General features: G+C 40.9%; 1 protein-coding gene and 1 long non-coding RNA gene across 5 annotated transcripts in view; one reads left to right on the forward strand and one right to left on the reverse strand.

Annotated features, from left to right (window-relative positions):
• EPAS1 (endothelial PAS domain protein 1) overlaps nucleotides 1–27,967 on the forward strand; it is a 76,504-nt gene that overhangs the window by 22,119 nt on the left and 26,418 nt on the right. Inside the window, exon 2 of the mRNA XM_033054893.2 lies at nucleotides 19,358–19,548. Within this exon, the coding sequence (XP_032910784.1) occupies nucleotides 19,358–19,548 (191 nt within the window). The remainder of the gene's footprint in view (nucleotides 1–19,357; nucleotides 19,549–27,967) is intronic.
• Nucleotides 4,723–27,967, reverse strand: part of LOC116993805 — an 89,440-nt gene continuing 66,195 nt past the window's right edge. Inside the window, exons 3-7 of one of the 4 annotated variants that reach the window (XR_004417363.1) lie at nucleotides 27,646–27,742; nucleotides 26,156–26,292; nucleotides 17,372–17,474; nucleotides 15,738–15,922; nucleotides 4,723–6,696 (exon numbers count right to left, since the gene is read on the reverse strand). This is a non-coding gene — a long non-coding RNA (uncharacterized LOC116993805). The other 3 variants (XR_004417361.1, XR_004417362.1, XR_004417364.1) reach the window with 3 other exon arrangements.

A 27,967-nucleotide genomic window follows, 5' to 3' on the forward strand; every position in this document is an offset into this window, starting at 1 on the left:
CAGAGCATGCCAGAATATCTGACTGTCAGCTCAGACTTTGAAATTCTGGTGTTCTAAGATGGTTTTTTTGTTAAGTCCAAGTGAAAGGCTATTTCATAAAAAACAGAAGTCATTGTATTATTTAGTTAGAATAGTTATTAGTAATGACTAATTTCTTGCACTTCTAGAGCAGTCAATAATATTTTGTTGTTTTTCTTGCAAAATTGTTTGTAATCAAAGCCATTAAACTATCATTTAAATGGAGAGCCCCTGTTTGCCCAGAACAGCTGGCTTGCTACATTAGCTTCTATAAATAAGTTTATTATTTTTGATGAAAGTTATAAAGCAATCTGTTTACTTCTACTGAAGTAAGTAGAATAGCTGAAAACATTGCTAAAAAAAGGATGAAGAGCATTGGAACAAAATAAAATCCTCCAAGGGTTCTTTATGCTTATTTATTATTTTAATCAAGCACAACTTCTCTGTGGTTTTGTGGTCTTAAGAAAACTGGAAGGAGGGAAAGTGCTATTTCACTCTTCAGTTGACTGAAATGTAGTATTCTCCTTGTTTAAAATATCCCTGATTGTCCTGAGATGTTTTTGGAAGCACATAGAACTGAATGGAGAAAAAATACAAAATATGAAAAAATACAAAAACTTGCATTAGCTATGTGGAGAGAATAAAAGCATTAGCATGAAATCTGTTCTCCTTTAGAAACACATATTGGCTAGAAACAGAGACCTCAGTGCCTCATATGCTGAAAATGTGGTCTAAGAGCTTTAATTTACCTTTGCCTGTCTATGTTAATGGACAGAGCAAGTGCTGGAGCTGTTGTAAAACAAATCTGTTTTCCTTTTGTCTGCTCAGCCAGATAATGAAATAAAAGCTAAATTATCACTGATAAAAGTAATTTGAAGAAAAGCATTGATAAAAATATAACAACAGAGCTTGCCATTAGCAGTTTAAATGGATAATGTTTACTTGTAACCTACTTCTGTCCTCTGGTTTTTATTGTCTTCTCCCCCTTCCCGAGCGAGGAAGGACCTTTTCAATAGAGGCTTCAGGCAATAAAATTATGGGTATACTAAATCCTGGCATTGGGAAATTTCTGGGGGATAACTCTTACTTTTTCCTCTTCTTTTCTCTACTACAGCATTGCCAAGTCAAAGTTTGTGCACAGTTTGAAGTGCAATCATCAGTATAATTCTATCCATCCCATCTTGAGGAATGTGTCTGCTAATGACAAAAACTGGGAAAATTATTTCTGTCATTGCAGCACTGGTAGCTCCTATCATGAGTTACACAAATAGTTACTGTGAAGGTCTTAATTCTTGATGTTTAGGTGTGAGACACATTCTTTCCTTTCTGGTCTCTCAATGTCTGTGTCTTTTTTTAAAAATTTAATATGTTAAGGTGGAGAAGTTTGAAGATGTGTCCAAGTTGCTCACAAAAATTCAGAAATGGGAAGGCAAGGACTTCTGAACCCCATGTGTTTGTGTGTGCTTAGTGATTCTAATGTGTACATATATGAATGTGCACACACATCTACAAACATTTAAATTTTACCATCTTCTTGTAAACCAAACTTACCTCTCATCATTTTTTAAATGCTTGGACTTCTTATTACATTGACAATGGGTAGCCAGCGTCCAGGGTAAAACATTAGCCACAGGGTATGTGAAGGATGTTTAGTGTCTTGCAAAAGCTAGATATGCTTTCTGGTACATTTACAGTTTGTAAAAGTATTTATTTAAAGACATTGAGTTCTGAGTGACCAAATAGGGAACCACTTCTAAACTCTAGCTGCAGTACTTAAAGTATTTTATAGTTGCAGCCTGGACACTGCAGTACAGTGCTTGCCAGTTTGCAAATGTCAAGGACAGTTACCCTCTCACATTCCTAAATGACTTGCTCCTGACCATCCTTCAAAATACCTGCCCTTTCTCCAGCTCCTTCTCCAGTTATTGCTGCCAATTTCTGCTTTGCTGTGTGACTGCAAGGGCTGTAATCCCTGGGAAGGCTAGGTCTTGTTGGTCCAATCTGTAAAGTATATGAACTCCCTCTCCTTATCCTGAAAACTAAGACAATGGCACCTGAAAATCTGGGGAAAGTATTTTCATGTGTGTAGCTGTGCAGTTATTGGCTAGAGCACATAGTCTTGCTGGTGTCTTGGTCAGATAATTCCTTACAGGCCCTGGCTAATACAATGTGCAACAGTACTATTGTTTTTACATTTTATAATGCATTAATATATTGATATTTTCATGTGTAATGGGGAAAAAATATGACATATATGAACTTTCTAAAGTACTTTTATCTGACTAAAACCTTTGTGTTACTTGTATTGTACTGTAGTCCCTTAGCATTTATTGTGGCTGATGCTGTTTTTAGAAATGTATAATGTTATAACAATGGAGCATTGCTTCTGTATTATGCCCATTCTGTGGGTAATGCTTTATTCCCTCTGCAGCTTCAAAGTGTTTAGAAAAAAGGGGTAGTGTGCTATTAAAAATGTGTTTATGGCAGAACAAGTAACTAAATTTTTTTTCATCAATACTGGTCAAATACGTGAAAGTTGTCTTCAAAAGTGAACTTAATGGCATAATACTTAGATAGCAATACAAAGTAGTAATAACAATGTCATACATTCAGTGTAAGAAACCCTAAATTCTGACTGATGTAAATGCAAATTTAGGGCAATAACCTGAAGGTATGGTGGCAGAGGTCTGTTTGCAGTGTAGAGTACCAGGTGTACTCTGGCTTCTGACAGACAGGCAGGATGGGATGCACAAGGTGATTCTGCTCATGGCATGTTAAACGGGCCTTCAATGAAGTTCAGCTTTGAGTAACATCAAACCTGCATTACCACAGCTGGATAACAAAGCAGTGTAATGTGTTGGCATTGCGTTTACACCCGAGAGAGAACAAAATGGAGTAGCAAAACTGAGGAGTGTGAATCTCAACGTACAGGTAGATACAGGGAAAACTCTGCTGTTTGGTGTATATTTACTTACTTATTTGTGATCTCATAGGTATGAATGGATGTTGAACAAAGCAGTTTCAATGCAGAAAATGGTCCCCAGTTCCCTTATGACAGAATGAAACAGATGTAGCTCCCAAAACTACTGAAAATGGAGATGCAGGATTAAATCTTCAGGACAGTTAGGCTTAGACTAAGCTCTAGTTTGAACTTCCAATTCACCTCCAGGGAGGAGGATGCAAGGGCTCATCTCCTGGCCTGTGATGTGAATGCCAGAAGCACATCAGAAAATGAGCCAGTTTAGGGAGTTTAGGTGAGCAGCTGGACCAGGGATAAAGCTTGTAAGACCTGAGATATTTGGGCAGATGGCCACGAAAAATTTACTCAGGCCAAATTGGAAAAGGCTTTTCAATGAATGAAATGGACTCTGCTTCACAGGACAGGTGTTCTCACTAGGGGAGCACTTACCTTTCTGAGGAGGGCTGGCAGTGGCCTTGCCATGTCCAAGGGATAGCAAGGGGCTCGCTGAGCAGATAGTCATGGCAGCTTGCCATGGGTGAGGATACAGCAAGAATTCTTGTGAGCAGAAACATGGGAAAAGATACTTGAACATACAGAAAGTATATCCTGGCGTGAGGTTTATTCTGGTTTTAGTTGTTTTGGATTGTGGAGTTGTTTTGGTGTTCTTTTGAGGGCTGAGTCGTATCTGCACAGTTGCAGTCGTGTATTTGTATGAGGGTACCGGTGCATTTTTATGTCTCCTTTAAAGTTTTTCTGCAGTATCTTTTCCTCTTCTTTACTGTATCCCTATGGGAATAAGTGTATCTTCCTTGATGAAGCTACTGAGCAGGCTGAGCTCTTCTGTTCCTAAAAACTGTTATTCATGAAGTAAAAGAGAATTAATCTTTGTCCTCCTGACAGTTCTCAAAGCCTGGTTAATTAAGATGATCAGTGCTTGCATAACTAGGACTTAACAAAGTCCAGATGTTCCTGTATTTCAGGCACACCTGTACCTTTTCCCCTCTGTGAAGCAAGACACTTAGGGTGAAAAGTTCTTGACTTCTCTCTTTATCTAATTCTACGTCTGGACTTGGAAATGTTTTCCATATTCTGGAAGTCTTTCTACACTCATGGGATTTTTTTTTTTTTTTGGTTGTGTGCTTTCCCTTTCCTCTCCCTAAATCTGCTGACGGCACTCCCAAATCTTTATCCCATTTTCTGAATTGTGTTATCTACTTCCTCCAGAGATGGTTTGATAAAAATCTGGTTTCCAGTTCTCTCCATGTTTCAGGCTTCTATGGGGAAGAGAACATCATTTAATGAACCTCTGTTTGTGGTCTTTCTTGCCTTTTTATATGGTAGTCATTACAAATGCTCCTCAATATTTTATTTTTTTTTTCTCTACTGAAATAGATTTGTATTGAGGCATTGGACATGCTATGTCACAGAGTAGTTACAGATTCATTCTCTCATGGCCTCTGGAATTATGTGAAACTCCCATTGTTTTCTATAACAGACTTACAGAAAGAGTTACTTTTTTTTCCTTGCAGAGCCCTTGTTTTGTTTAAACTGTTCCCACAACTGTTTCCACAATTTCGTATCTACTTTCTCTTTTAAATCTTTATCCTTATTTCTCGGTAGCCAAGTAACCAAGAGCTGATGTGGATATCTAGATGTTCCTTCCCATGCTGCATAGTACTACTTCTTAATAGCTGATCTGATGTAAGGAGTGTGACATGTCCCAAGAGAGTCTGAGAGCAAAGTATTTCCTGTTTATTGGCATTAAAATGAAAACATAAAACATTCTTCAAACAGTTGTATTCCAATCTCCCATTGGTGCAAGTCAGGATAACTCCTTTTAAGTTAGTGGGATGAGATAGGAATGGATCTCAGGGACAGGTGTGATGTGATCTCTCAGAGAAGCGCTTGGGAGGGGAGACCTTGCCTTTGTAGTATCACAGACTAGTTCTTTATCCTGAACTCTGATGTGTCCCCTCTGTGTCCTCTTCCTTTGTACAAGTACCATTGTTTGGATGGAGTTTGATGTTCTTTGCTGTCCCTCCTCTCCTTGGGTCCCCTGTTTGTGCGTGGGCATGAGTGTCAGTATTGGGTCCCTGCTCTGAGCGGGACTCAGATGGGTCAGACATGGGACATGTCATGTCAAGTATGTTCTTCCCAGTTGTTTTGTTGCTGTTTTGTTTTTAATGCTAAAATGAGGAAGTGAGGAGTTCAATATTTCAAGATGATCATTTAAATAGTTGCATCTTCCAAAAACGTGGAAAGACATGTTTTGAGACTGGCTTTGCAAAGCTGTTTTAGTCAAGTGTACCTCAGAGGGTATACTCTGTGGCATTCCATCCTTCCCATGTAAACACTAGCGAGGGAGAGGTCACAGAAACAGGCTTTGCAGCTGCTGCCTGTAGCCACTCTTGGGTTTTTACTGTCCAGAGCAGTCCTGTAGTCTGTAGAAATGTGGAAATGTCTGTGCTCACCACAGCGAGTGCTGATGGTGAATACGAGTGAGCACAGTGGCTCTGGGAGCTCCTGAGCAGTGACTTGCTGTGGCTGCTGCCTGAGGAAGGCAGAAGGGGAAATAGCATTCACCAGAGGCACACACTGCATTTTCTGGGAACTGGGGTGGGCAGCGTTTGTGTGTGTGTGGGTTTTTTTCTCCTGAAACCCCACAGCTTATCTTGCTTGTTTCTCTGTCTCTCCTTTCCCCAAACTCGACTTTGTGATTCTTTGCTCTTTCTGGCTTGGCTTGATGTTTTCTCATGTTAAATGTTGGGTTTCAGTTTGCACCAATTTGCACAGAACATGGCATTGATGCAAGACCTATTGGTTAGGAGGTTTTTCACTGTATGAAACAGAGACTGAAAGTGAAGTGGTATTGGACTGGTGTACCTATATGCCCAAATTAACTTCAGGCCTTTAAAAATAAGCAGTAAGAAATAAATTATAATGGAGGAAAAAGAAAATCTCTACAAATATTTTGACAGTGAAGGTGGCTGACCAGTAGAACAAGTTTCTAAATGTTGCAGTGGGTTGGCTTTGGTTCTCCATCCTTGAAAGTTGCTTAAGTTGGTCAGACTGTTGTTTCAAAGAAATGCTCCGATTCAAATTGTATTAATTCAAGTGAATCCTGCAATCTCTGATCTACAGGTTAGACGAGTTGTTGGCATTCTTCATTTCTGGGCTGATGAGGTTTGACGCTGTCATTCATTCCTCTCCCAGAGCTATTAGCAAGCTAGAGCTTCAGGGAAACAGATCTTCATTCAGATTTTTAATAAAACATGCTGTAATCACAATGAACAAAATCTCCATGTCTGCAGAGGCACAGACCTATGCCCTACCTCACTGTGAGTTGGAGCTTAATAGAAAATACAGCAGAGAGATGAACCTCTTTCTTCTTACATGGTGAATTGGTTTTGTTCACTGTGTTTTTCGAGAGATTTTCCCAGGCTTTTGTTGGTTAAAGCTAAACAACCTGTTCTCAGCTGTGGTAAACGTTTATTGATAGATAACAAAACTTTGTTTAGTATCAGTCATGAAAATCGCCTGTTTGATTCTTAGTGATCTGAGAGATTGGTTTCCTCTGAAGTGGAGAAACTGTGGTTAAAATATCCATCCACATGGGTTTGTTCTGGTAAAGGCTGCTGTCTTACAGTCCTTGAAGATTTTTCCCAATGTTTTCAAGTTTTCTTCAAAATGAACAGAAATTGGTAGAAGTCCATTATCTGTATGAGAAAATTATAATAAGAACAAGGGAGAAAAGTTTATATAGATAAATTTTATATACAGTCATGAATAAAATGGCTTTAATTTTTTTTTTAATGTGTAATAAAATTAGGAGTATGTACATGAAATGTATTTCTCCAAGGTTTGTTACTTTATAAAGTATCACTGACTAAAAGCTATGTGAAATCAAGTTAAGTCCTATTTGTACAACTTAGATTGTCTCCATTAGATGTACTGTGCCTTGCTCTTTAATTATTACTCTTGTTTTCCATATTCCTTAGTCTTAAAAGTATTTCACAATAGCATGAAATTGTTCCAGTAAAAGAGTTAAATATTTATTCACATTCTGTATTCTGTATTAAAGGACTTTTTTCTTTTCCCTGTCTATGAAGGGGCAAATGTATTTTTATAACTACCCTTGGCCACAACAGCATGTTCTGTACAAATGTAGCTAACTGCACTGGCAGACACACACAGTTCAAAAGAATACATTAGCAGGAGAAGCGATGTTCCCTTTGGATGCAGCTTGTATCAACATGTGTACGTGGTGCTCCCTCTGCGCCTGCCTCAGCCCTCCCCTGCGCTTCTGCTGCTGGTGGTACAGTTGTTTCTCAGCCTACCTCAGCTTTGGCCCCTGTACCATCCCAGTTTCTAATAACAAAACCATAATTTTAGTTGCAGTGAGCGCAACTTCTGGTCTTTTTTCCCCCTTCCTTTTTTTTTTACCTTTTTCCTTTGGTTTTTCTGAGAAAGGAGTTAGGTTTTGGGAAATTGTGCAGTTCAGTTGATTAAGTTACATAATTTAGGGAAAGGATGAGAAGATTAAAATTTTATTTTCCAAGAAGCACTGTAAGGAGGCACAAAGTGTGTTTACAAAACAGTGTTGGTAGTTTCTGGGATGAGAGCATCCTCACTCCTGACTTGGGAGATGCCATCTGTTTTGTGTAACTCTTGTGGCCACTTTTGTGTGTACTGTGCCAGTTGCAAGTATTTCAGCATCTTGGACATTCTCATCAGAAATTTGGTTACCGTATAGGTAGAATCAAAACAGTGACTATTGAGGTACCACACCCTGACAGATGCACAGTTCTGATAGATCTCCAGGACCTCCCTAGTTGTAATGTGTTGCTGTTAAGTAAGCTGACAACTGTGGATGGTATTATATGAAACAAAAAAAAGTATATTTTCTTTTCTGGATGAATTGAGTTCTTCCTACCTATATTTTTCTTGCACAGAATTTTTTACAGCTGACCCCTGCCTCCTGCCCTCTTGGGGTGATGGGACCAGCGTGGAGATGAGAATCATGCCCAGTACATGCATATGTGCCTTGTTTGCTTAAACTTAAGGAGAGCAAAAGCTCCAAGATGAATAACACTAAAATACTGATAGGTTAATTCATAACTCTGAAGTAAAACCCAGAAAATGTAAAGAAATGTGGCCATGTGAATTTACCTTTGTATATGTACAGAAGTTCTTCCTAGCTTTGCTGCTTCTCATGTTCATAGTAATTTTTTTTTTCTTTTCCCAGAGTAACCATTTTTTTTTAAAATTGTAGCTACATAGTGGTTTAAGAGTTAGTAGACAGTAGGAGCAGGGAAGCAATAAAGCAAGAAACACCAGAAGAGAAAGACTGCATTCAGTTATTTACTTTGTGTTACAATACAGACTGCCTTTATATCAGTTCCCTTTGAAAGTTAGTGTTTAGTGAGTAATTATTCAGGGTGATGTGTCAGAGGAGCTAGAGGCTGATTCCCGACAGAACCAAGCCTTAATTTTTAAAATATTTGAAATACTGCAGTTGAGTGTTGAGGGGCCTCAACTGTTTCCTCCTCAAGTACTGGAGTTTCGATGTCCCTACGGCTTCTGCCACGACCGTGGGTGCGGACGGGCAGGTCAACAGTGAGAAGACTTCTCAGGGTACTGCCAGGAGGTGAAGGTGTGTGTTCTGGGGTTACTGATTGCCCCCAGGTTACATCACTCCAGGCTCTGGTTTTAGCTGTAAATTTAGAGGATATGCCTAACTTGGCTGAAGTGACTGCTGCTTTTCTGGCCAGTAGTCTGACCCTTTGGTATCAATCCTTGTAGTAAGCAAAGAACAAAATTTACCCCAGCTCAAGCTACTGAATTTTGATGTTTATCGACTTAAACTAGTGGCAGACTTTTGAATACTAATGAGAATGCAAAATCCCAGCATGCAAAGTTATCACTGCACCAGCTAACCCAAACTTAGGAGGAGAGAGACAATTAAAGAGCTACTGTGTAAAACAACAGCAGGGGCTGAGAATGAGCTGTGTCCTGGGATGTTTGTACAGACAAAACCCACACCCCAGAGGGCAGAAAATGTAGCCTGGCCCTCAGAATCTGTGCTTGATCATGGTTGCAGGAAGTGGAGGAAGCTGTTTACAAAGAATGATCAAAATTTAGAGCATCTGTATTGTTATTTTCAGGAATTATTATTCCCTGCTTGCCAAAGAAATGGCTGTTTAATCTGTGTTTCTGGATATCCATCATTCACCATGGATGGCTATAAATTGCCAAGAGATAGAGAAGGAGAAACCATTAACTTCCTTCATTACCAAGTGCACGTTAAAATGGTTTAAGATCCAAAAAGTAAAGAAGGGTCAGTGTTATTTAATACAGATTTTATTGCAAGATCTGTTTTCTTTACTTTAGTATTTGTAGATTTGACACTTTGGGAGGATAAAGCATGTCTTATTAATAGACAATGCTGCAAAATAATATTAGTGAGTGTTTTGAACATTCTCTAAATGAGACAAAACATTTTCATTTAGAGTTGGCGTGTGTCCCACTGCAGTCTTTAGAGCATCCAGCACATTGACTTCATGCTTGAAACAAGGTGACCCAAAGTGGCTGAATTTCTGTTGTAGGTGCTCTGTGTAGGTTTCTACACCGAACCCAGGAAAAAGGGTGCTGTAGTGAGCATCACCAGAGAGCAGCCCAAAGCCTTAGGAGAAGGAGCTACTTCTGTGTTTCCCAGGCTGGGGGCTTCACCTGCTCAACCTTTGTGATGGAGACAAGCCTCTGTGAGAGCATGGTCTCTAAAGACTGGCTTCCAGTTTGCAACTGTCTGCTGGTTTCAGAGATCCATTTAATTATGGATTGTTTATTGTTTCTTTCTCTCTGGCTGCTGTTTTACCTGAAATATTTTATTAGTTCTAGCTGAAATTGGTAGAGGAAAAAAAATCACAGCTGAAGTGCACTGTAGTGGACTATATAGCAATTTTTTCAATTGTGTCAATACAGCTACTTTTTAATCCCTCCAAATGCTTGCTATCATGTATTTACTAGCCAATATGCTTTAAATATCAATTTTACTCTGAAAATTAGGATGTCTATGTGAATCAGCTTATATAGAGAGCCTGGAGGTGCATGAGAGAAGAAAGGTGGCACGGAGAGATTTTGGTGGATGGCCTCTTACATGGCTCTTTTTGGTGAAGATTTCTACATCTTTATGGCTTGCTGCTTTTTCAGAGGTTGGAGAACCTACAACATATTGAAGGGTGGGCTGTTTATTTTCCCTGTGTTGTTTTTATGTACTGAAATATTGTAGTGAAAATAGCTGGGTGGGGTGTAATGAATGTTTTCAAAGACCTTCCTTTGAAAGAGGCTTTTTTCCAACCCTTGGTGGTCACCACCCATTTTCCTGTGCTGTGCAGGCCTCTCTCATTGTTCCTACCCACAAAGGCCCCTTGTGTGAACCTGTCAGCAAATGTGCCAGCACAGAGCTAAAATGTCATGCGATACTGGTCCAAGCCTGCTGAAACCCCAGGGTTTGCCCCCACAAATGTTGGTGGGTATTGCCCAAGGCACAACACGGAGTTAGATCGTAAAACTTGGGATTTGTCAACAATGCTCTGCTCCACTCTCTGAACTCTTTAAGGTTGAGTGGGTTTGAGGCTGAGGCATACCACTGATAGCAAAGTCATGCAATGGCAATGATTGTCTCTTAGGCTTGAAATAAAGCTTAATTGAAAAATTGTCCCTGTTTACCTGCACTTGCGCCATCTTGTTAAATAACCACCGGTGGTGGTTCGGTATGGGCTAGGGATGTGCTCAGTACCCCATCCAAAAATGGGGCTGGTTCTGAATTTAACTGCAGGGCCCACTCCCCCTCCCCCAGACTTCAAATTGCACTTCATTCACCTTTAGCTTTAACCTGCTGGTGAAGAGATAAAGCACATCCTTTCATATGTGTTTTTTAGAGTAGGTAAATAGTTGGGTTATCTGAAAACAGATCTTAGCAATACCTGCTGAGCCTTTGAGCAACAATGTGTATGGACCTCTAGATTAGCTGTCAAAATTGACTGATTACTACAAGTAATGCCCCAAGATAAGGATCTGCAATCTCTCAAACACAAATCATTGATAGACATCTGGGGTTGTGCATTGTCATAACCAGCCTTATCCCCATCATTGCTGAGTGATTCCAGGAGAGAAAAGCAGAGTGATACATTCATCACCCACCAAAAAAATTTGGCTGATTTAAAAGCAAGTTCAGTTTTGGCCAATGTTGAAACAGTCATTTCTGTTGTGTTGTTTAGAGTGTTTGATGCTGGGCCTGAAGCTTGCCTTGTCTTAGCTGGTGTCAGAGTTGATTGCCACAGGGAAGGAATCCATGATCTTGATGGAGCAGAACAGTGCAAAACCAGTCTGGGGAGGGAAGAGCTGAGCTGAGCTGATTGGCTGATCCACTGGGATTTGACTATATGCTGTCCTCCTTGTTTCTTTCCAAATGTCCCTAATATTTGAGAAGATGGAGGATGTGTTTCACTCATCTGTTTCAAATGTGGGCTGCAGCAGCTTTGCAAAGGTGACCCAGAGCTGTTTTGACCCTCTGTGAGCAGCACTGGTGCTTTCTGAGCATGAGCCAGAGTAAAGTCACCTAGCCCTAACACAGGCAAAAAGGCAGTGCCACTATCTGCTCTAACAGCTGATCAGCAGCCTGGCATCTTCTCTGCACGCCGTGCGCCTCAGGTGGTTCCATGGGGCTGTGCCTTGGCTCGGACACAAAGCGTTTGGCACATCCTCTGAGGTACCAGGCTTGTGCTGGCGTGGCAACTGCGGGACAGGCTGGCACTCTCAGCATCGTAAAATAATCCAGGAAGAGATTAATGGCTGCCGAAATCCTAATACTTATCTTTCTGTTCAAGGTACTCATAAAACCAAAGGAAAAAAGGAAGAACATAAATCCTTAGACATTGTTTTGCTTACTATTATTAAATTTATCAGACTCTGTTGACATATTGCGAACCTAAATGCTTTCAAAAATGTCAGTGCTTCTGCAGCCTCAGTGAGATTTGCATCATTGAACTTCCAAAGTGCTCCATAGTTGCTGTAATAATTTCAGTATATTTACAGTGATACCTTAAATTGCACTTGCAAATTTTTTCTTTTAGTAGCTGCATTAAATGCAGTTAGTGTTATAAAAAAGATGCCAGTGCTATAAACATTTTAAAACTGTAGAATGCTTTTTGTGTTAGTACCACCATTTTTTTTTTCAGAAATCAATGCCAAGAATGTTAATGAAAAGAAATAAAATACAAACCAAATACATTTTAATTATTGTGACTAAAGGTACAATCAGAACTTCAGACACTGGAGAAGTTGTAGTCTTATGTGTGCTTTTAAAGTATGAGTAAATTTATCCCCATAAAGAAAACCTATTCCTGGCTGTGTTACTGTCATCTTTGAGGGTCTTGGAGTGATATGGGCTTAGTGAATCATAAATATGTTTGAAGGCACCAAAACTTTGGTATTCATTTAGGCCTCATCTCTTGATACTGTAATTGTAGTAGGCAGATCCTCTATTGTTGTGCCAAGTATCCTAATGAGAATGGACGTGAGTTCCTCGCTCCTAATGCAGACTCTTCCCTCTGTTGTCCCTGAGACACTCAGATTTCTCATTTCCCTGTCACCTCACCATTGGTTTTAAACCTTGGTGAAGGAATGGCATCAATATTGCTATGGCAGTAGGTGCCAAGCTTTACTGAACTAGCAGGGATTTGTTATTTAATTTGCATGTACAGAAACACAAGAAATTCCTCAAACAAGCCAAGGAGCTTGTTTGAGTTTGGTGACTTACTGTAAGTCAGGGCAGCTTTAAAGGAAGGGTGGAAGATACTTCATTTCCTTTTTTTTTGTAATAGCCCTTTCTGTTAGTTGCCTTTCTTGTTACCTTCGAACTTTCATTTCCTTTATTAACAAATTCCCCATTTTGGCGTCATTTGAATTTGTTTTGTCTGTGTACTGAGTACTGTATCCCTGTGGGCAGCAATGCTGCTTTAGCACTTGCCCTCCGTGAGCACTCCATATTTCAAACTGGTTTGGGTTTTTTTTTCATCCATCTGATAAATAACTGTGTGTCCTTTCCCTTCCTTTTGCCCTTGCTGCTGTGCTGAACCTGGGCATCTGGTGTGTTCTGAGACTTTAGAAATAGTTATTTTCACTGGAAAGAGGTATAAGGAGGGATCTGCATGGCACTGTGTAGGGGTTTCCTTTGCAGCTTTCCTAGTTTGGCCCGAGTTCATGGGGAGTGAGTAAATTGCAGCTTCTAGCACTTTTTATTTACCGATGGTCACTTTTATTACTTTAACGCAGGGAGCTTTCAAAAGCACAGCATGCCATCCAGAATAAACTGCTTGTCAGGTAGAATAGTTACAAATACTCTTTAAAGGAATTTTAAGGCTAAGTAAGCATGACTGCTGGCTGCTTGGTGTCTGCAAGCACATCTCTGGTGTGGTTCTGAGATAGCTGTGGAGTGCCTCACAGTCAGCAGAACTTCTTTTTTATTATTCTGGTTCAAATCAACTAGGGATTTGCCAAACAGAAAGTAATGCAAAATATAAACTCAGCAAAAAATGGATTTACTAGTTTGAAATAAATCTTTTTTGTTATCTAAGGTAGTACTGCCTGTTAAAATATTTTTGAGTTTTTACAGGTTTTAGTTAGAATTTTTTTTATGTTAAGCATCCGATTTTTCATTTTTCTGTACTGTAAAGTATTTTCTTATCTTTGCATTCACAGAATGTATTTTTCTTGTTCTACAAGTTAGAATTTGATGCTTTAACTCTAAACCATTTGAAATGAGCATTTGCAAGAGAAATTTCATGTGACAACTTAATTAACAGTGGATTCTTGACCTTTAAAGTGCTGAAGCTAGAGACATTTAATAACCAGCCATTGGATATAAAGTAATATGCTTGTTGTTTTACTGGCTTGCATACATGGCAGTTTGAAGCAAAGTCCAAGGGTCACCAAAATCATGAAGTAAACTCAAGCGAGTCTGTCTGAACTGCATAATTCAAAGTGCTGTCTGGATGTGTCACACAGAGTGTAGGTACGACTGAAGGCTACCGGGTTACGTGCGAGATATTTTTCTGCAAGGTGTGCACTTCAGTTTCTCTGAGAGCTTCTGAGGTCTGGAGCCTGCATAGTGGGAGTGTAATTCAGTGCAGTTGCTGCACTGCTGAATCTTAAACAAGCGTGTGTGTGTGTGGATACAACCTGAGTGTCGACCCACATGGACTCGTGAAGAGCAGCGAAACCCCAAGCAGAAGATTGCTGTCCTGGCAAGTCCCCTCCATCAGTTTAGAGGAGGCCACCAATGTCCCAGACAGAAGGGAGCACCCGTGACGCTGACTGCCTGGCACTCTCATCAGCTGAGTGGGTACCGAGGGCTTTGGAGGGGTTGGAATAGCCCGCGGGAAGGACCAGCCAGGTGTATGGGTGGAGGTGGTGGGCAGGGATTGAAACTGAACAGAATGAATACAGTCACAGTCAGTGGAATTGGGATTGAAACCTCATCTCAGTCTCTGGCTGCTGAGCTGAGGAGGATTGTGTGGGTGCCTAACCAAACTTGGGATCAGTGAGTGACGCCGTGTGTTGAAGCTCCAAGGCGGGGGATGATCTGTGTGCCCCATCGTTTGTGGGGCTGATCCTTCCTCTCTCTGGGTCACAGGTACCTTCTGAGGATGCTGTAGCAGGACAGTGGCAGCACTGCAGCCCCTGGCTGAGGCTGGCTGCCTCAGCCGTTTTCCTGGCTGCTGGAGCCCGGAGCTGTCACAGCAGTGGGCACTGGGAAGGTAATTCCTAAACTGACACGGTAGTTTTGCAGGATTGTTTAAACCAGATGGGTTATGCGGGGCTTCAGGTTTTGTAATAATTTGCTGTCCCTGAAGTTTCCAGTCCTGCAGTAAGAGAGGCTTCAGAAAGTCAGATTAAGATCTTCACCCCGGGTGTGCAAGACCTTTGTCTGCAGGCATTCCTGCCGATTTCAGTGAAGCTGTGTTGCAAGGGCCTGCTGGACATGAGCAAAGAGATAGGAATCTGGCTCCTGGGATCCATGCAAGGCATTCCTGCATCACCTGGGGTGTTTGCACCCGGTGGGATCAAGACCTCTGTTCCTGGGCATGGGTGTACCCTTGGGACTAGTTTGGTGTTTGGATTCTAGGAAGGAGCATGGGGAACTGCTTATTAAAATATGGAAACCTCACCTGGGAGCACTAACAGTTGCCAGTTGTTTGTCATCCTTTCTCACGTGCATTGGCCCATAAATTCTATTTTCAGAGTGCAAACTAAACCCACCAGGAGGGAGTGGGAAATCACGTAAACAGCTGTCCTGTACAGTGCTGTACTTGTGTTCTGTGTCACAGAACTGCCTGTGCTTCCAGAACTCTTCCATTCCCAATGGCTTGCATGCTCACAAGTGGTGCAGCACCAGCGCATCATCCAGCAGCCCTGGGAGAGTCCTTGCTGGGAGGCAGCACCTCCCTGTTCCTTCTCAAGTCTCCTGACCACCTTTTATGTAGCCAAGCCCTGAATGGAGTCACCAGACCCATTCCTCAGCTTGGCTTCCCCATTTCCAAAAGAAATTCGAGCTTCTCCGTTCCTTTCTTGGTTTATTGGGACCAGTTATGCTGTGATTGCAGTGAGGGTGCATGTGCAGCTCAGTCGGTTCTTATCCTGCCCAATCCTGGGACTCTAGAAGGAGCAGGTGTCCAGGAGCTCCCCCAAAGCTTACCTTGGAATACCCTGGGGCTTTGTGCCAGCGTAGGGGTGCCTTGATTCGTGGTGGCTTTCTCTGCTCTTCCCTCTGCACTTTTAGAAATCTGTCAGAGCGAGTGAGGTTTCTGCTTGCGTTGTTTTCTCCAAGCGGTGACGCACGCGTGTGCTCTCTTTCTGCCACATAAGTGGGTGGTTTATGTGCTAGGAGGGAATGATTCATAAATTAGCTAGAGCCCAGGCCTCTTCTCTATAGCCTGGGTGATGTGTGAAGAGGATTCAGTGTCAGCTTTTCTTTTCTCCTGGCCTTCAGTCGTGCAGGTTGCTGAGCAGTCACTTTTCCACTCTCCAACTATGAGTGGTCCAACCTCGCCCAGGGGTGGGTAACTGCAGAGAGAATCATAATGTGGCCTACAGTCTGCAAACAAAAATAGTGAAAATAATGCTTTTTGCAGAATCCTGTCACTCAACTACAATTTTGGAGTCTTTTGTAACCAGGACAAGTAAGCAAAGAATGGCCGTCTTTGACATGGACATCCCTGGGAGGCACAGCAAGCTAGTGTAGATGGAGGTCTTGAGTGGGGAAATGGCATGGAGGCATTTTGGGTCTTGGTGGGCTTGTGCCACCCTGGCTACAATAGCAACACAACTTGAGAGTGTGTTGTGGGAGGGGAGATGGGGAGGAAAATTGAGGTGCAGGAAGCCATAAGGGGAAATGCTTAATGGGCAAGTTGTTTGTTTATTTAAAATGATAATGGATGAGCAGAAAAGTCTTTTGAAAGCAATCAGGCAAGCTGATTCCTCCCCTTGTTTTCTGATGTGAGAAAGCTCTTGTGTGGCATGCAATGAACAGAGATGTCTCTCTGCAGAGGACCTCAGCAGGACAGTCAGAAGCAGTGTTGAGGGAAAGCATCTGTAACAGATAGAGAAAATCTTTCTCTGCTTATAGTGCTAACTATTAGAAACCTTGAGCAACCTATGGTTATTGAAACCAGCTTGTCTCATTAGCCACACTTCAAAATTACATTTACAGAGGTTAGAAAACTAAATGTTTTTCTTTGTGGCTGCAGTGGTGTCATGTGAGACCCTGTCTTATACAGCCTGTTTTTACTGTATGAATTGTGACCTGGCTTTGGCCTTGGTTCCCAAAGTTTCATAATGAAATGAGGGATTGGATCTTGTTTTGCCCAATTTGGTTCTAATGTGAAAATTGTGGCCTCTAGATTTAGAACAGAGCTCAAACATTTATAGTTGAAGTTATATTTTTCAAGCGACAATGGGAAATGCTCACAAATACTGCTTCATAGTTCTTGTTCTGTTTGGTTTTGTTTTGCTTCTACTCTTTTATTTTCTTGGTATAATCAGAAACTGAGATTTGTTCCCAGTCTGCCATCTATATAGGCACAGAGTAGGCACATTTTTCTTTAGAGAGCAAGATGTGTTTCTGAAAGTACTATCAGTATAAGTATTATACATGACTCTCCATAGCCACCACCTGCCCCAGGAGAACATAGGGCATTTTTTGTTGTATCTTCTCAGATAGTTTTAAGAAGGGACTTCTTTTTTCACATGGATGTAGTATGACTCTTACTTAGCAAGGGGAGAGTAATGAGTTAGTGTCACCTTGTGAATTTCCTTTAGATTCAAACTTACGTGGGTTGGTGTTCGCTTCAGCAATACCCCTGAAGTAATTATGGTAGTTGGATCCTGCCATTACGTTCTGAAATGTATGTAGGTCTCCTTCAGCACACGCCTCCTGTAACAGAGACCATGTTGTAAAACATTCACCTTGGGCAAAATAATTGTGAAAGAGGTTTGCTGAGGGCTGATCACTCATCTTGAGAAGATACTGTAAGAATTTGAGCCCCCTTGCCCTGTTAGCACACCCACTAGCGAGCACCTATCTGATCCCACGTATGTGCCCAGCTTTTGTGTTGTGCAGCACAAGGGCTCTGCTGATGTGTTGTGTGCTCCTTCCTGCTTTGAATGATGATGTTGAGTGTCCAGCCTTGTTGACCCCCAGCAAACACCTCATTGTGACTTTACTCTTGGCATTTAATGCATACCCTGGCTGGTTTTCCTTCTTACTAATTTATGAAGCCTCCTGTGGTTTCAATGCTAGAAGCTTTTGCAGACTGTCTAGGTCTTCAAGAAACAGTAATCTTTTTAGAAGATTTACTCTACTATGGATTAATACTCTTTTTCTATTTTAGGCAGTTTTGCATAAGACCAATCATGATTGAAACAGTTTCTAGAGTTAAGTAATGCAATTAATTCTTGTTTTCCTTGTAATCTTCATGCAATAAAATATATTTATTGAAACGCCTTGTTTTGATAGGGTGGGGTTTTTTTGGTTGGTCCATTTTTAATTTACAGGCTCATTATTTTATATTGATGTTGAAAAAAACAAGTTATAAGCTGCTTCATTTTTGGGAGCCTTGCGAGTGGAGACAGGTGCTGCTGGTGATTCTAGAAATGAAAGTGCAGCCAAAACAGCAAAACCAGTGGAACTGTTCTACTTAGCACCCTGTTCTGTGCTCAGTCAAGTGGCACTGGAGGACTGTTGCAAGAGTCGGCCTGGAAAGAAATGTATTTTGTGTTGGTGTGTCTGTGATCCTCAACTTCAAAACTTCAACTCGTGCAAGTGTAGGAACTTGTAGTATCAACAGAGCTACGAAGGGTTAAAATGTCTCAAGGTTTTAAATGGATTCAGATGCTTCATGTTCTGAAATAAGAATTGTATTTCATTAAGTCAGTAGAGTTCACTCTTAAAGCGCCCTATCCCAGAACCATTATAAATATATTCCTTGTGCTTCTCACATGTTAAATTTAGCTTTATGTCCCTTGGTGGCTTAAATTTGCATACTTGCTTCATACTTCATACTTCCCCTTTATTATTTCCTGCCCTTCTGTTCTCCATGGAGTTTGAAGAAGGTTGGCTCTGTTGGTTATTTTATTTTACTCAAGAAGGAATCTATTTTCATAGACAATGGAGAGATGGTGATTTAATTAGAACAGCTTCTCCAAAGAAGGGCTATCTTGCAAGCAACAGTATTTTCCATTTTGTGCCCTTCATGGTCAAAGAAAGATGGCTTTCTGGACAAGTTTTGGATTAAGAGCTGAGACAGTTCTATAGACCAACATAATTTGATCCTCTGCTACTACTTTTAGTTTAATGTGGAGTGCAGCCATTGTTACAACGTTGTCGTATCTATGTCACAGCCACATTCACTGTAATTATTCTAGCTTTAAAAAGAATTGCCACCCTGTCCCACAGTAAGTAAATTTAGATGGAACAAGCAAAAAAAATATTTTTAATGTTTCCTGAATCCCAGAAGTAATAGTTTGCTATTACATTTTGAATCTCTTGCCTAAGGCAGATCTCAATCCGGTTGAACTGCATGGGGATTCAGGGTGTTCAAAGGCTGACTCATGTACAATGGGAGCCCTTTCCAGCTGTGGCAGTCCTCTCCTAATTCCCATTCAAAGGGCACAAATAGGTGTTAAAGCCTGGCCAATTGATTTCAAACACTTGACAGAATGGATTCATTGCTGAGAAGATGCACTCTTGTAAATGCCTCACAAGTGGTGAATTGCATTTCAAGAAATGCTTTTTCCTTTCTCTTCTTTACCTATCAGGAGCAGTTCCGAACGGAGGAAGGAGAAATCAAGAGATGCAGCAAGATGCAGAAGAAGCAAAGAGACCGAGGTTTTCTATGAGCTGGCACATGAGCTGCCCCTGCCCCACAACATCAGTTCCCACCTGGACAAGGCATCCATAATGCGCCTGGCAATCAGCTTCCTACGGACTCATAAGCTTTTGTCTTCAGGTAAGATCTGGCCAAAAGAAGTTAGCTGTCCGGGCTGGCTGATGGCAGCTTGGTAAGATGATGCATGCTCTTCTCTGACAACAGGGTTACCACAATAACAGTGCAGGTTTTTTACCTCTCTAAATACAACCTCTGAGAACTCTTGAATGTGGTTTATTAATCTCAGTTATGAGATTTTGAGCTTTTAAGAGTTTAATCAGAATTCAAACACATGCCTTAAGCTTCCATGCTGAAACAAATAATTTTTGATTTGGCATGGCAAGCGTGTTTGTGCCTGCACATTCAAACAGCAGCTGGGATACTCTGAAGGTCCAATACTTTGTTTGAAAGTGGTAATTGTGCTATCCACTGGCAAAGAACAGTGGGTAGGCTGCTTAAAACAAGCTATACTAAGATACCTAAAACAACTTTTAAATACTTGATGTGAGTGGATTGTATGCAATCAGAGTTTTACTCATGTTGGATTAGTAGGAAACATGAACAAGCATAATTTTTATAGCCTGTGAAAACTGATAAAATTAGGAATATTCTTATTTTGCCCCTCTACTTGAATAACCACTTTGATGGAAGTACATGGCTTGAGTAGCCTGCAAGATCAATGAAAACAACTGATGTTTCCAGAACTTTCACACGGTGACCTATGAGTGTTGAGAATACGTTAAGAAAACAATGCCTGCATTGTTTGTGAATGGTAACCCCAGAATTTTGTCTTTTCCTTCATTAATGGCAAGCCTCCCAATAAGGTCACGATTGCACTTCCTCTACACAGAAAAGTTGAGTCATATGAGAGCAATTACTTTAAAAAATGTTATTAGGAAGCATCCCATTTTGTAGTCGAATTTGCTGTTAGTTTGTTGTTAGTTAGTCCGAAAGATATGGCAAATTCAGTTCTGCTTCTGTGCTCTCTGTTATTTCTTGTAGCACATTTGGCTTTTGCTGAAACCTACTGTATAAAATGTAGGTATTTTTATCTTATCTTTTAGAATGTGCTTTTGTCATGTACATCTGTGAAAAGTTTATGTGCTGAACAGTGTTTGGAAGTAATCTCTGATTTTGTCATGTAACTAATACTTGAAGAAGTTGCGTAAATAGGTAAATGTTCTTAAACAAAGCCAATTTGTTAGTAAGTTTCTCATAAAAACACAGCCTCAGCTTTTCAAATATTTATATGTCATGAACTGGAGACTGCCACACCATAGGAAAAGTAAACTGAGACACTGTAACCAATAAGATAAGTAATGTGCGTGCCTGTGAAAATTGACATGAAATAGTTGGATGCAGTCATCAGAAAAATACATTTCCTAACCTGCTAAGATTAAAGTGACCTTTTCAAATGAATTTACATTTCTCAGTGAGGAAAAAATCTACTAATACATTTATTTTGATGCTTCTATGATGTTAAGGCTTAGACTCATTATTTGATAGTATGGACAGTTCAGTATATTTGTATAATATTCATACATACACATAAAGATATGATATTTCTGAGGCATATTTCTGCGACAGTATTTGAAAAATAATAATATATTCATGTAGACAATTCACATTTTCTTGAAGTACCACCAATACCCAGCAGCAGAAAATAATCTGGAAATAAGATGTTACAGTAGTGACAGGCTGTACGTTAATATTTCATGCTTTCTCTGTATTAGTTATTTGCTTAGCCTTTAATCTGATGCACTCACTTCCTCAGTCCAAATATTAACTTGGAGTAAATCCTCTCATTAAAATTTGTGTTGTTAGTAAAATGCAGGTTTGTCCATGGCTGCATCTTTGGACACCAGAGGTATAGAAAAGGGTTTCAAAATCTTAGTAGCTTCTATTCTGAGGAGTTGAACTTTAAAAGGATGGATTTTCTGGAAATTTTGGGTATTATTTTCTGATAATGAAAATATGTTATAGTTAAAGAACTCAAGTCAGAAAATCTTGTCAGCTGCTCATCTACTATTCTGAGTATAGGTAACATATAAGTTAAATTTCTTATCTTTGTGGAGTTCTGAATAATGTCAGTCTTTATAAGGACACTGGCTTTCTCTAGAAGGCTGCCCAGTTTAATTCAGAGTGGTAGGTTTTTGATGCAGCTGGAGGCTCACAGATCAAGAGATTTGCTGCTTATCCTGTTTTGACGAGTGTGAAGCAAGATGGAAAATGGGCTTGGGTGATGTTTGTGCTCGTTCTGTTCTTGCTTCTGCTTTGGACCCTTTCTGAGTCCCAAGCAAAGCTGCAGCAAAGGTTTCATGTGAATGTTTAGCAGCCTGGAATTTGACCATAAATATACTGTTGCATTTGAGAAGTCTGGTTTGACTGACAGGGAGCTTGGGGAGCACTGTGTCATCCCTCAATGGATGAGCTGGGAAATGGGGAGGTGGAAGTGCATAGAAGCAAATGCCCACCCCAGCTTTCAAATCCCCTCTTTGCTTTATGTTGTCTTTATTGAAATGGCTTTGATTATTTGGGCTGGACACCTAATTGTAAACTGGAGTTAAGTGAGTGTATTTGTTCTGTCAGTAATTTGGACATTGAAATGACATTTGCTGCAGCTTGGAAAAAAGCTTCAAAATGTGATAAAGAAAAAACTACTACTTGAGTACCATTTTTCTTGTTTCTTATTTAGTCTATCAAAACCTACTAGCATACCATATTTTAGTTTGTATTACAGTTGGTGGGCACAATTCTCAAACACATCTCTCTGTTTTAAGGCAATTTTGCCTGAAGCAGAGAGAACAAGGCCTTTCCCAGGACTGTACCCTCATCTTTCTGCAAGCTGATGCTCCAGGTGGGATTTTGGAGATGGCCATAGGCAACTTGCCAGTGTCACTCTGCTGGCATTGAGTGTTTCATGCCCTTTCCTATTATTCCCTGAGTTGGAATAGGGCTTTTCACTTGTCTAACTCAGGCAGTTTTGTTAGCTGTGTCTGCATAATGATCATTTATCTGTTGGGAAGGCAAGACCTAGGGAAATCTATGCCCACATTCTTCCAGCAGGTGAATGGCAGTGCCCCTGAACCTGAGCCCTCATTGAGAGCTCTCCTGCTACGTGCCTTGAAAAATCCCGACTTCTGGATTGCAGAGTGCACGTCTCCGGCAGGCGTTGCAGGGCCCGAGCTTGGCCCTTGTATCCTATCATAATAGGAAATAGCTGGTTGTATATCTCAGAGTTCAAAAGGGTAAAAAATACCAGGTTTTGCTTTATAAAAGTTGCTGCTTTACTTAGTAACACGTTTCCCTTTGATTTTCACAGTAGGCAATTCTGTGTGGGAATGTTGGAGAGGAAGCCTTTAACATTTAGAAATGCAGGCTGTTCGTCTGACGGCCTGATTGAGATTAGTATCACAGGAAGCAAACTGAAACAATGGCTTTATAATACTGTTTCCATGTTGTGTACAGAACAGTATGCGGTATAATTGGAATGCTAAGTAGAAATATTTAATTATGATCATCTTAAATATTTTTCAAGGTGTCTCCTGATTCTGTTGGCATAATATATTTTTGCCATCGTCACATTCAAATGTTTGGGATAAATTTAGAACTGATCTTTGCTCATTTCAAGTAAAGGTTTTGATCCCATAAAGTTGCTGCTGAAAATAGCAATTCTGATGCTTATCAGTAGGGGAGTTTTTGGATTTGGGATCTTATGTTGTTTAGTGTGGTCAGAAAAACTGCTAGCAGTACTTTTCCCCTATTATTTTCTAGTACAGCTAGTAAGTCAGGATAATGCTTTTTTGGGGAGCTAATAGATGGCAAAAGAGAAATAATGGCTTTTGCTAAATAATGGCTGCCTTGGTTAACAGCTAAAATTGTGATAGTTGCTAAGGCTGCTTCAGATGGTCTCTTTTTGTCTGAATATGAGGAGAAGAATCCATTTTAGGAAGCCTGTATGCACAGTGCCAATAATTTTAAGTGTTTATTTGAACCATGCTGATGTTAAAGGTGTTACAGGAACCAGAACTCTTTAGTACAGTGAGTTTCTCTGTGCCAGGACTACTTTTTAATCAGGCTAATCAGACAAACACTATTTTATTGGCTTGCCTTAATCCAATCCCAATTGTGTGGTCACCCGGGTGTCTCTTCTGTGCAGAAATCCAGCAAAGGAAACTGGCTGGGAGTTGTTCTTGTGCAGGCAGACAGCAGAAATGGGGAGGGAACAGGGATACAGACAGGAAGTTGTTTGGGAGAAGGGAGGCCACAAGGAAGCCAGTTGTGAAGGTTTCAAGGGAGGGAGACAACAGGGCCGGAAAGCCAGCAGGGAGCAGAAGGGGAAAAAATAGCTTTTCTCTAAGCTTTTAAGGGAGAGGACAGACTGTAGGGAGAACCGATGTGGGCATTGTTTTTGAATGTCTGGACAAACTGCCTCTAATATCAGACCATTGTGGCATAAAACAGTGCTTTAAAAATAGCATGTCTACTCGGTTGCTTTTATTAAATTGGAAAAATAGTTTTATGCCAACCATGCTGCTAGGAATGAGAGTGAGTCGGGCACTGAGTGCTTCAGCTGCTTGAAGTGATGTCCCCTCTCAGGGAAGGTGCACCCAGAGGTCCCACGGACTCAACACCTGGTCTGATGGGGTGTTGTATTCCCAACATTCAACACCGATGGCTGCAGGACTCCAAGCAAGTTCCTGGGAGCAGCATCTGAATGATTTGGCTAGATACAAACTCTGCAATCAAAACAACACTAACATAAGTGTTTTCTTTATCCAAGATTGCTCATGCACTTGGAGATAAGAGCCCTTCAGGAAGCTTCAAGTTTAAGAGTAGCTTTTTCTTGGTGTATCTAAATTGAAAGCTTTTATTGAACACATTGAAAATGTGCCCTTCAACAGGATGTACTGCCCTGTCAAGACAGAAAAAAGGGGGGAAAAAAATCAGTCACTTTCCTTTGATGGAAAACAAGAAACCAGGAAGAGACAAGTCTGTCTCAAAGCTTCTCTCTCTGATGCAGGATGAAGCTGCTGTTAGATCTTCCCTAACTTTTGCCTGCTGGTGTCAGGCAGGTTTTATAGCCCTCCTCTGGAGCGGCAGCTGTAGCCTGGTATCAGTTATGCTCAATATGTAAGCAACTTACTGGTACTTATAGGAATCAGGATGAGAGACAAAGCCAGGAAAATTCTGTGCAGGTGATGATGTGACCTCCAGTAGAAACACATTTTATCATTGTCTACCTCTGAACTGACCAGAAAGACCCCCTTGAGTCAGATCAAAGGTGCTGAGAGGAGTTACAGGCTGTTTTCTAGGAGGTTGTTTATACCTACACAGTTATTTCTTTTAAGGAGAAGCCTGATTTTTGAGTCGTCAGACTCGTTCCAAGAGGTTGGACTCAAGGAAATGAGCAAGCATCTACGGAAAAAGTGTTCTTAAACTTGGGAACAGTGCACATCCTGACAGTGAGAATTAATCAAAGCTTGTTTACAAAAGTTATTTTTAGCATAAAAGGCTATCATAAACACTGCAATAAGCATTTGCCATTACAGTTCAAAGTTTCTTGTCAATGAATAAATTCTATTTGGTGATTAGAAAATTTGTCAAAATAAATACTTATCAAGATTTAATACAGACTGAGACATAGACTGAAAAATACTGTATCAAAAGTCAAGAAATACTGCCTTGGGGAAAAGTGAGCAGTGGATGACCCATCAAATGCTGGGACATGGGGCACCATTGCTGTAGCTCTGACAGTCATCCCAGAAAGGCCACAGCAGCAGTTTTACGAGGCTTTTTGACGTGTTTCAACATCTCCCAGTCTCCGCTAGACGGGGATTCTCCTCCTGTATAGGCTTTCCAGTGTTGCATGAGCACAAACAAGTAGCTATAGTATGAACAACAATATTACAGCACTTCATTCTGCTGAACATGCTGTTAATTTAAACTAGCATATTTGCACTCCAGTCTCCCTGCTATACTGTCATGTTGCCTGAACTGAGGTACTCCCTTTAATTGAGGGGAGGTGGAAAAAGTTGTAGGAAAAAAAGAAGAAACACATCCTTATTTCAAAATTTAGCTAGCAGCTATTTTGAAATGCAATGCTAACAAAAAAACAATCAAACAAAACCCCACACCCTAAAAACCAGTATAGACTGAGTCCCACTGTTACCATTCCTGAAGACCTGCAAAAACCTGGCAAGTCTACATGAGGTGCTTCTCTCTGGATAAAGTGACCTCAGACCCACTGGAAACACAAGGCTGAAGTTCTGCTCTCACCTCCTCATGCTAACTTCCCACTTCCATTTGGTCCCAGCTTTCTCAAATATTTTCCATCTGAAGCTGAATTTTCTTATGCTAATCTCCACTTCAGCTCCAAGGTAAATTAATGAAGACAATTTAAAGCAAAGTGAAACACAATAGGAATTTCAGGGAGAAGCTTGCACTAGCTATGCCATTATTTGTTTTGCATCTGTAAAATATTCTTTCTGAAGCAAACCAGATTTTTGCTGGAGGCAATGGCTGAATTGTTTCTGATGTGTATCACTCTCCTAAAGTGTGTATATCCTCTGGGTGCTAGTAGCTAGTGGTTTCCACAGAAGAAAAGGAATATGCTCTAATGCTGACACCGCAGCCATAGGAGGGACCCCTATTAATTATTTATATTACTATAATTATACCAAGTTACCTGATACAGGGCATACCAGGGCAGCCACAGTGCAGCCCAGCACATTTCTTTGCTGCAGACCCAGGATCCTCAGGTAGCTCATCTGCTTCAGTGAGTTAGTACAGATGACACCTTCTGGGGCTGTGTTTGCAAAGAACCTGGAAAGAGTCAAAGACATGAACACCTGTGGTGTATTCCCCAGTGCTGGAGCTGCTGGGGAGACAGGCAAGGAATAGATGGGCAACAGCAGCAGAGTGGCTTTGGCACTTGGCACCCACCTTTATGTGCCTGATAGTGCCTGCAGTTTCCTCGTCTTTGAAATGTGAGCACACCCTATTAAGTACTGCAAGAAACCCTTATCTGCCAGCTCCCCTTTCTTGCTGCAGCCAGGCTGCTGAGGAGAAAGGAGGGGGTGCAGTGGGGTTTATTGAGTTACCAGTGGAGTGTGTCTGCAAAACACCTTGGTCGTGCTTTTGGGTTAGGTTAGACAGGCTGCACAGCAGCACAATCAGTCTTCTCTCCCTCCTCCCTGTCCACACCACAGATGCCTCCAGCTGGACAAAGATAATTTTAATAAAAACAGTGAACTCTGATCCCACAAACCCCTGTAACCACATGCTTTAAAGCTGACTATATCTTTAAGTGCTGTGCTCAGCTCGGACCTTAAGGGTTGGAACCTGCAGCCCTGATGTGAGTGATCCATGTCCTCTGTGTGTGTTTGTATAAGTAATATAATTTATATACATGGAAAAGCAAACTTAATCATCTGATAATACAAGTAAAGTGTTTGTCTTTCACTGTTGGAGGCATTTAAGAATACAAATGCTTTGAATAGCCTTCCTGCCTTTGAATGGTCATGTTTTGTTAATGCAAACTTAATGAGCTGGGAAAAAAAAATGGAAAGGAGGGTCTGGGGTTAGAGCTGAAAAGTCATTTTTTCTCTGAACCCACACTTGGCTGATTGTCTTGGGCTATAGCCATGATCCCTGCTGAATAAACCATTTGTTTGCTTCCGGAAAAGTAAAAAAAGACCCTTGACATTCTTTACACAGCAGAAACAAGCTTTGGAGCAGATGGTCACTTACCTCTTTTTTTTTTTTTTATTTTCCCTTTCCTAAATGTCATTTTGGTCAAAGTGCATACTATTCAAATATATTATTGTACATTTTCTGAATTTTAAATGCTAGTCCTGATGTAATTTCCTGAAGTAATTTGCTTTGTACTGAGGAGGAACTGGCCCCTGCATGTGTACCAGAATTAAAGTGCAGGGACATGAAATGATAAATCCCCAGCCTATGCTGGCCCTCCCCAGAGAGCATCCTCTCTTCCCTGCTAGCAGTCTTGTTGAGAGGCAAAGGGTGATAAACTAAGTGGTCTTCATAGCTCTGGGGCTAAGTCCATTTCTTCCCTTGTTTGGATGATGCATGATGGCCTGCTGCTGCCAGGGAGGAGTGTTTGAGGAGCAGGAGGATGCAGCAGCAGCAGCCAGTATCATTTTTGTCACCACATACCTGTTCCAAACAGTGCTTGCTGGGCTCTGCATTGCGAATGTTCATCCCTCCCGGGATGCAGTCCATCCTCAGGCACTAGCAGATGCAGTTCCAGGAGCTGTATGGATCAAACTTAAACTTTAATCATCACTCTTTGGTAGTTCAAAGTAAAAACGGCATTAATTTGCCTCAGCTTCTTCCCTATTCAAAAAAGCAACAAACCCAAACATGTAATGTTTTACAAAGCAATGCCCTATTCCTGCTTCTAGACTTCTTACTGCAAAGTAAGTATTTCAACAAGAAACATGAAGGAATATGATCAGTGTGCTGTTTCATTGAGGAA

This window comes from Catharus ustulatus, chromosome 3, assembly GCF_009819885.2.
Source record: "Catharus ustulatus isolate bCatUst1 chromosome 3, bCatUst1.pri.v2, whole genome shotgun sequence".
Classification (NCBI taxonomy): Eukaryota; Metazoa; Chordata; class Aves; order Passeriformes; family Turdidae; genus Catharus; species Catharus ustulatus.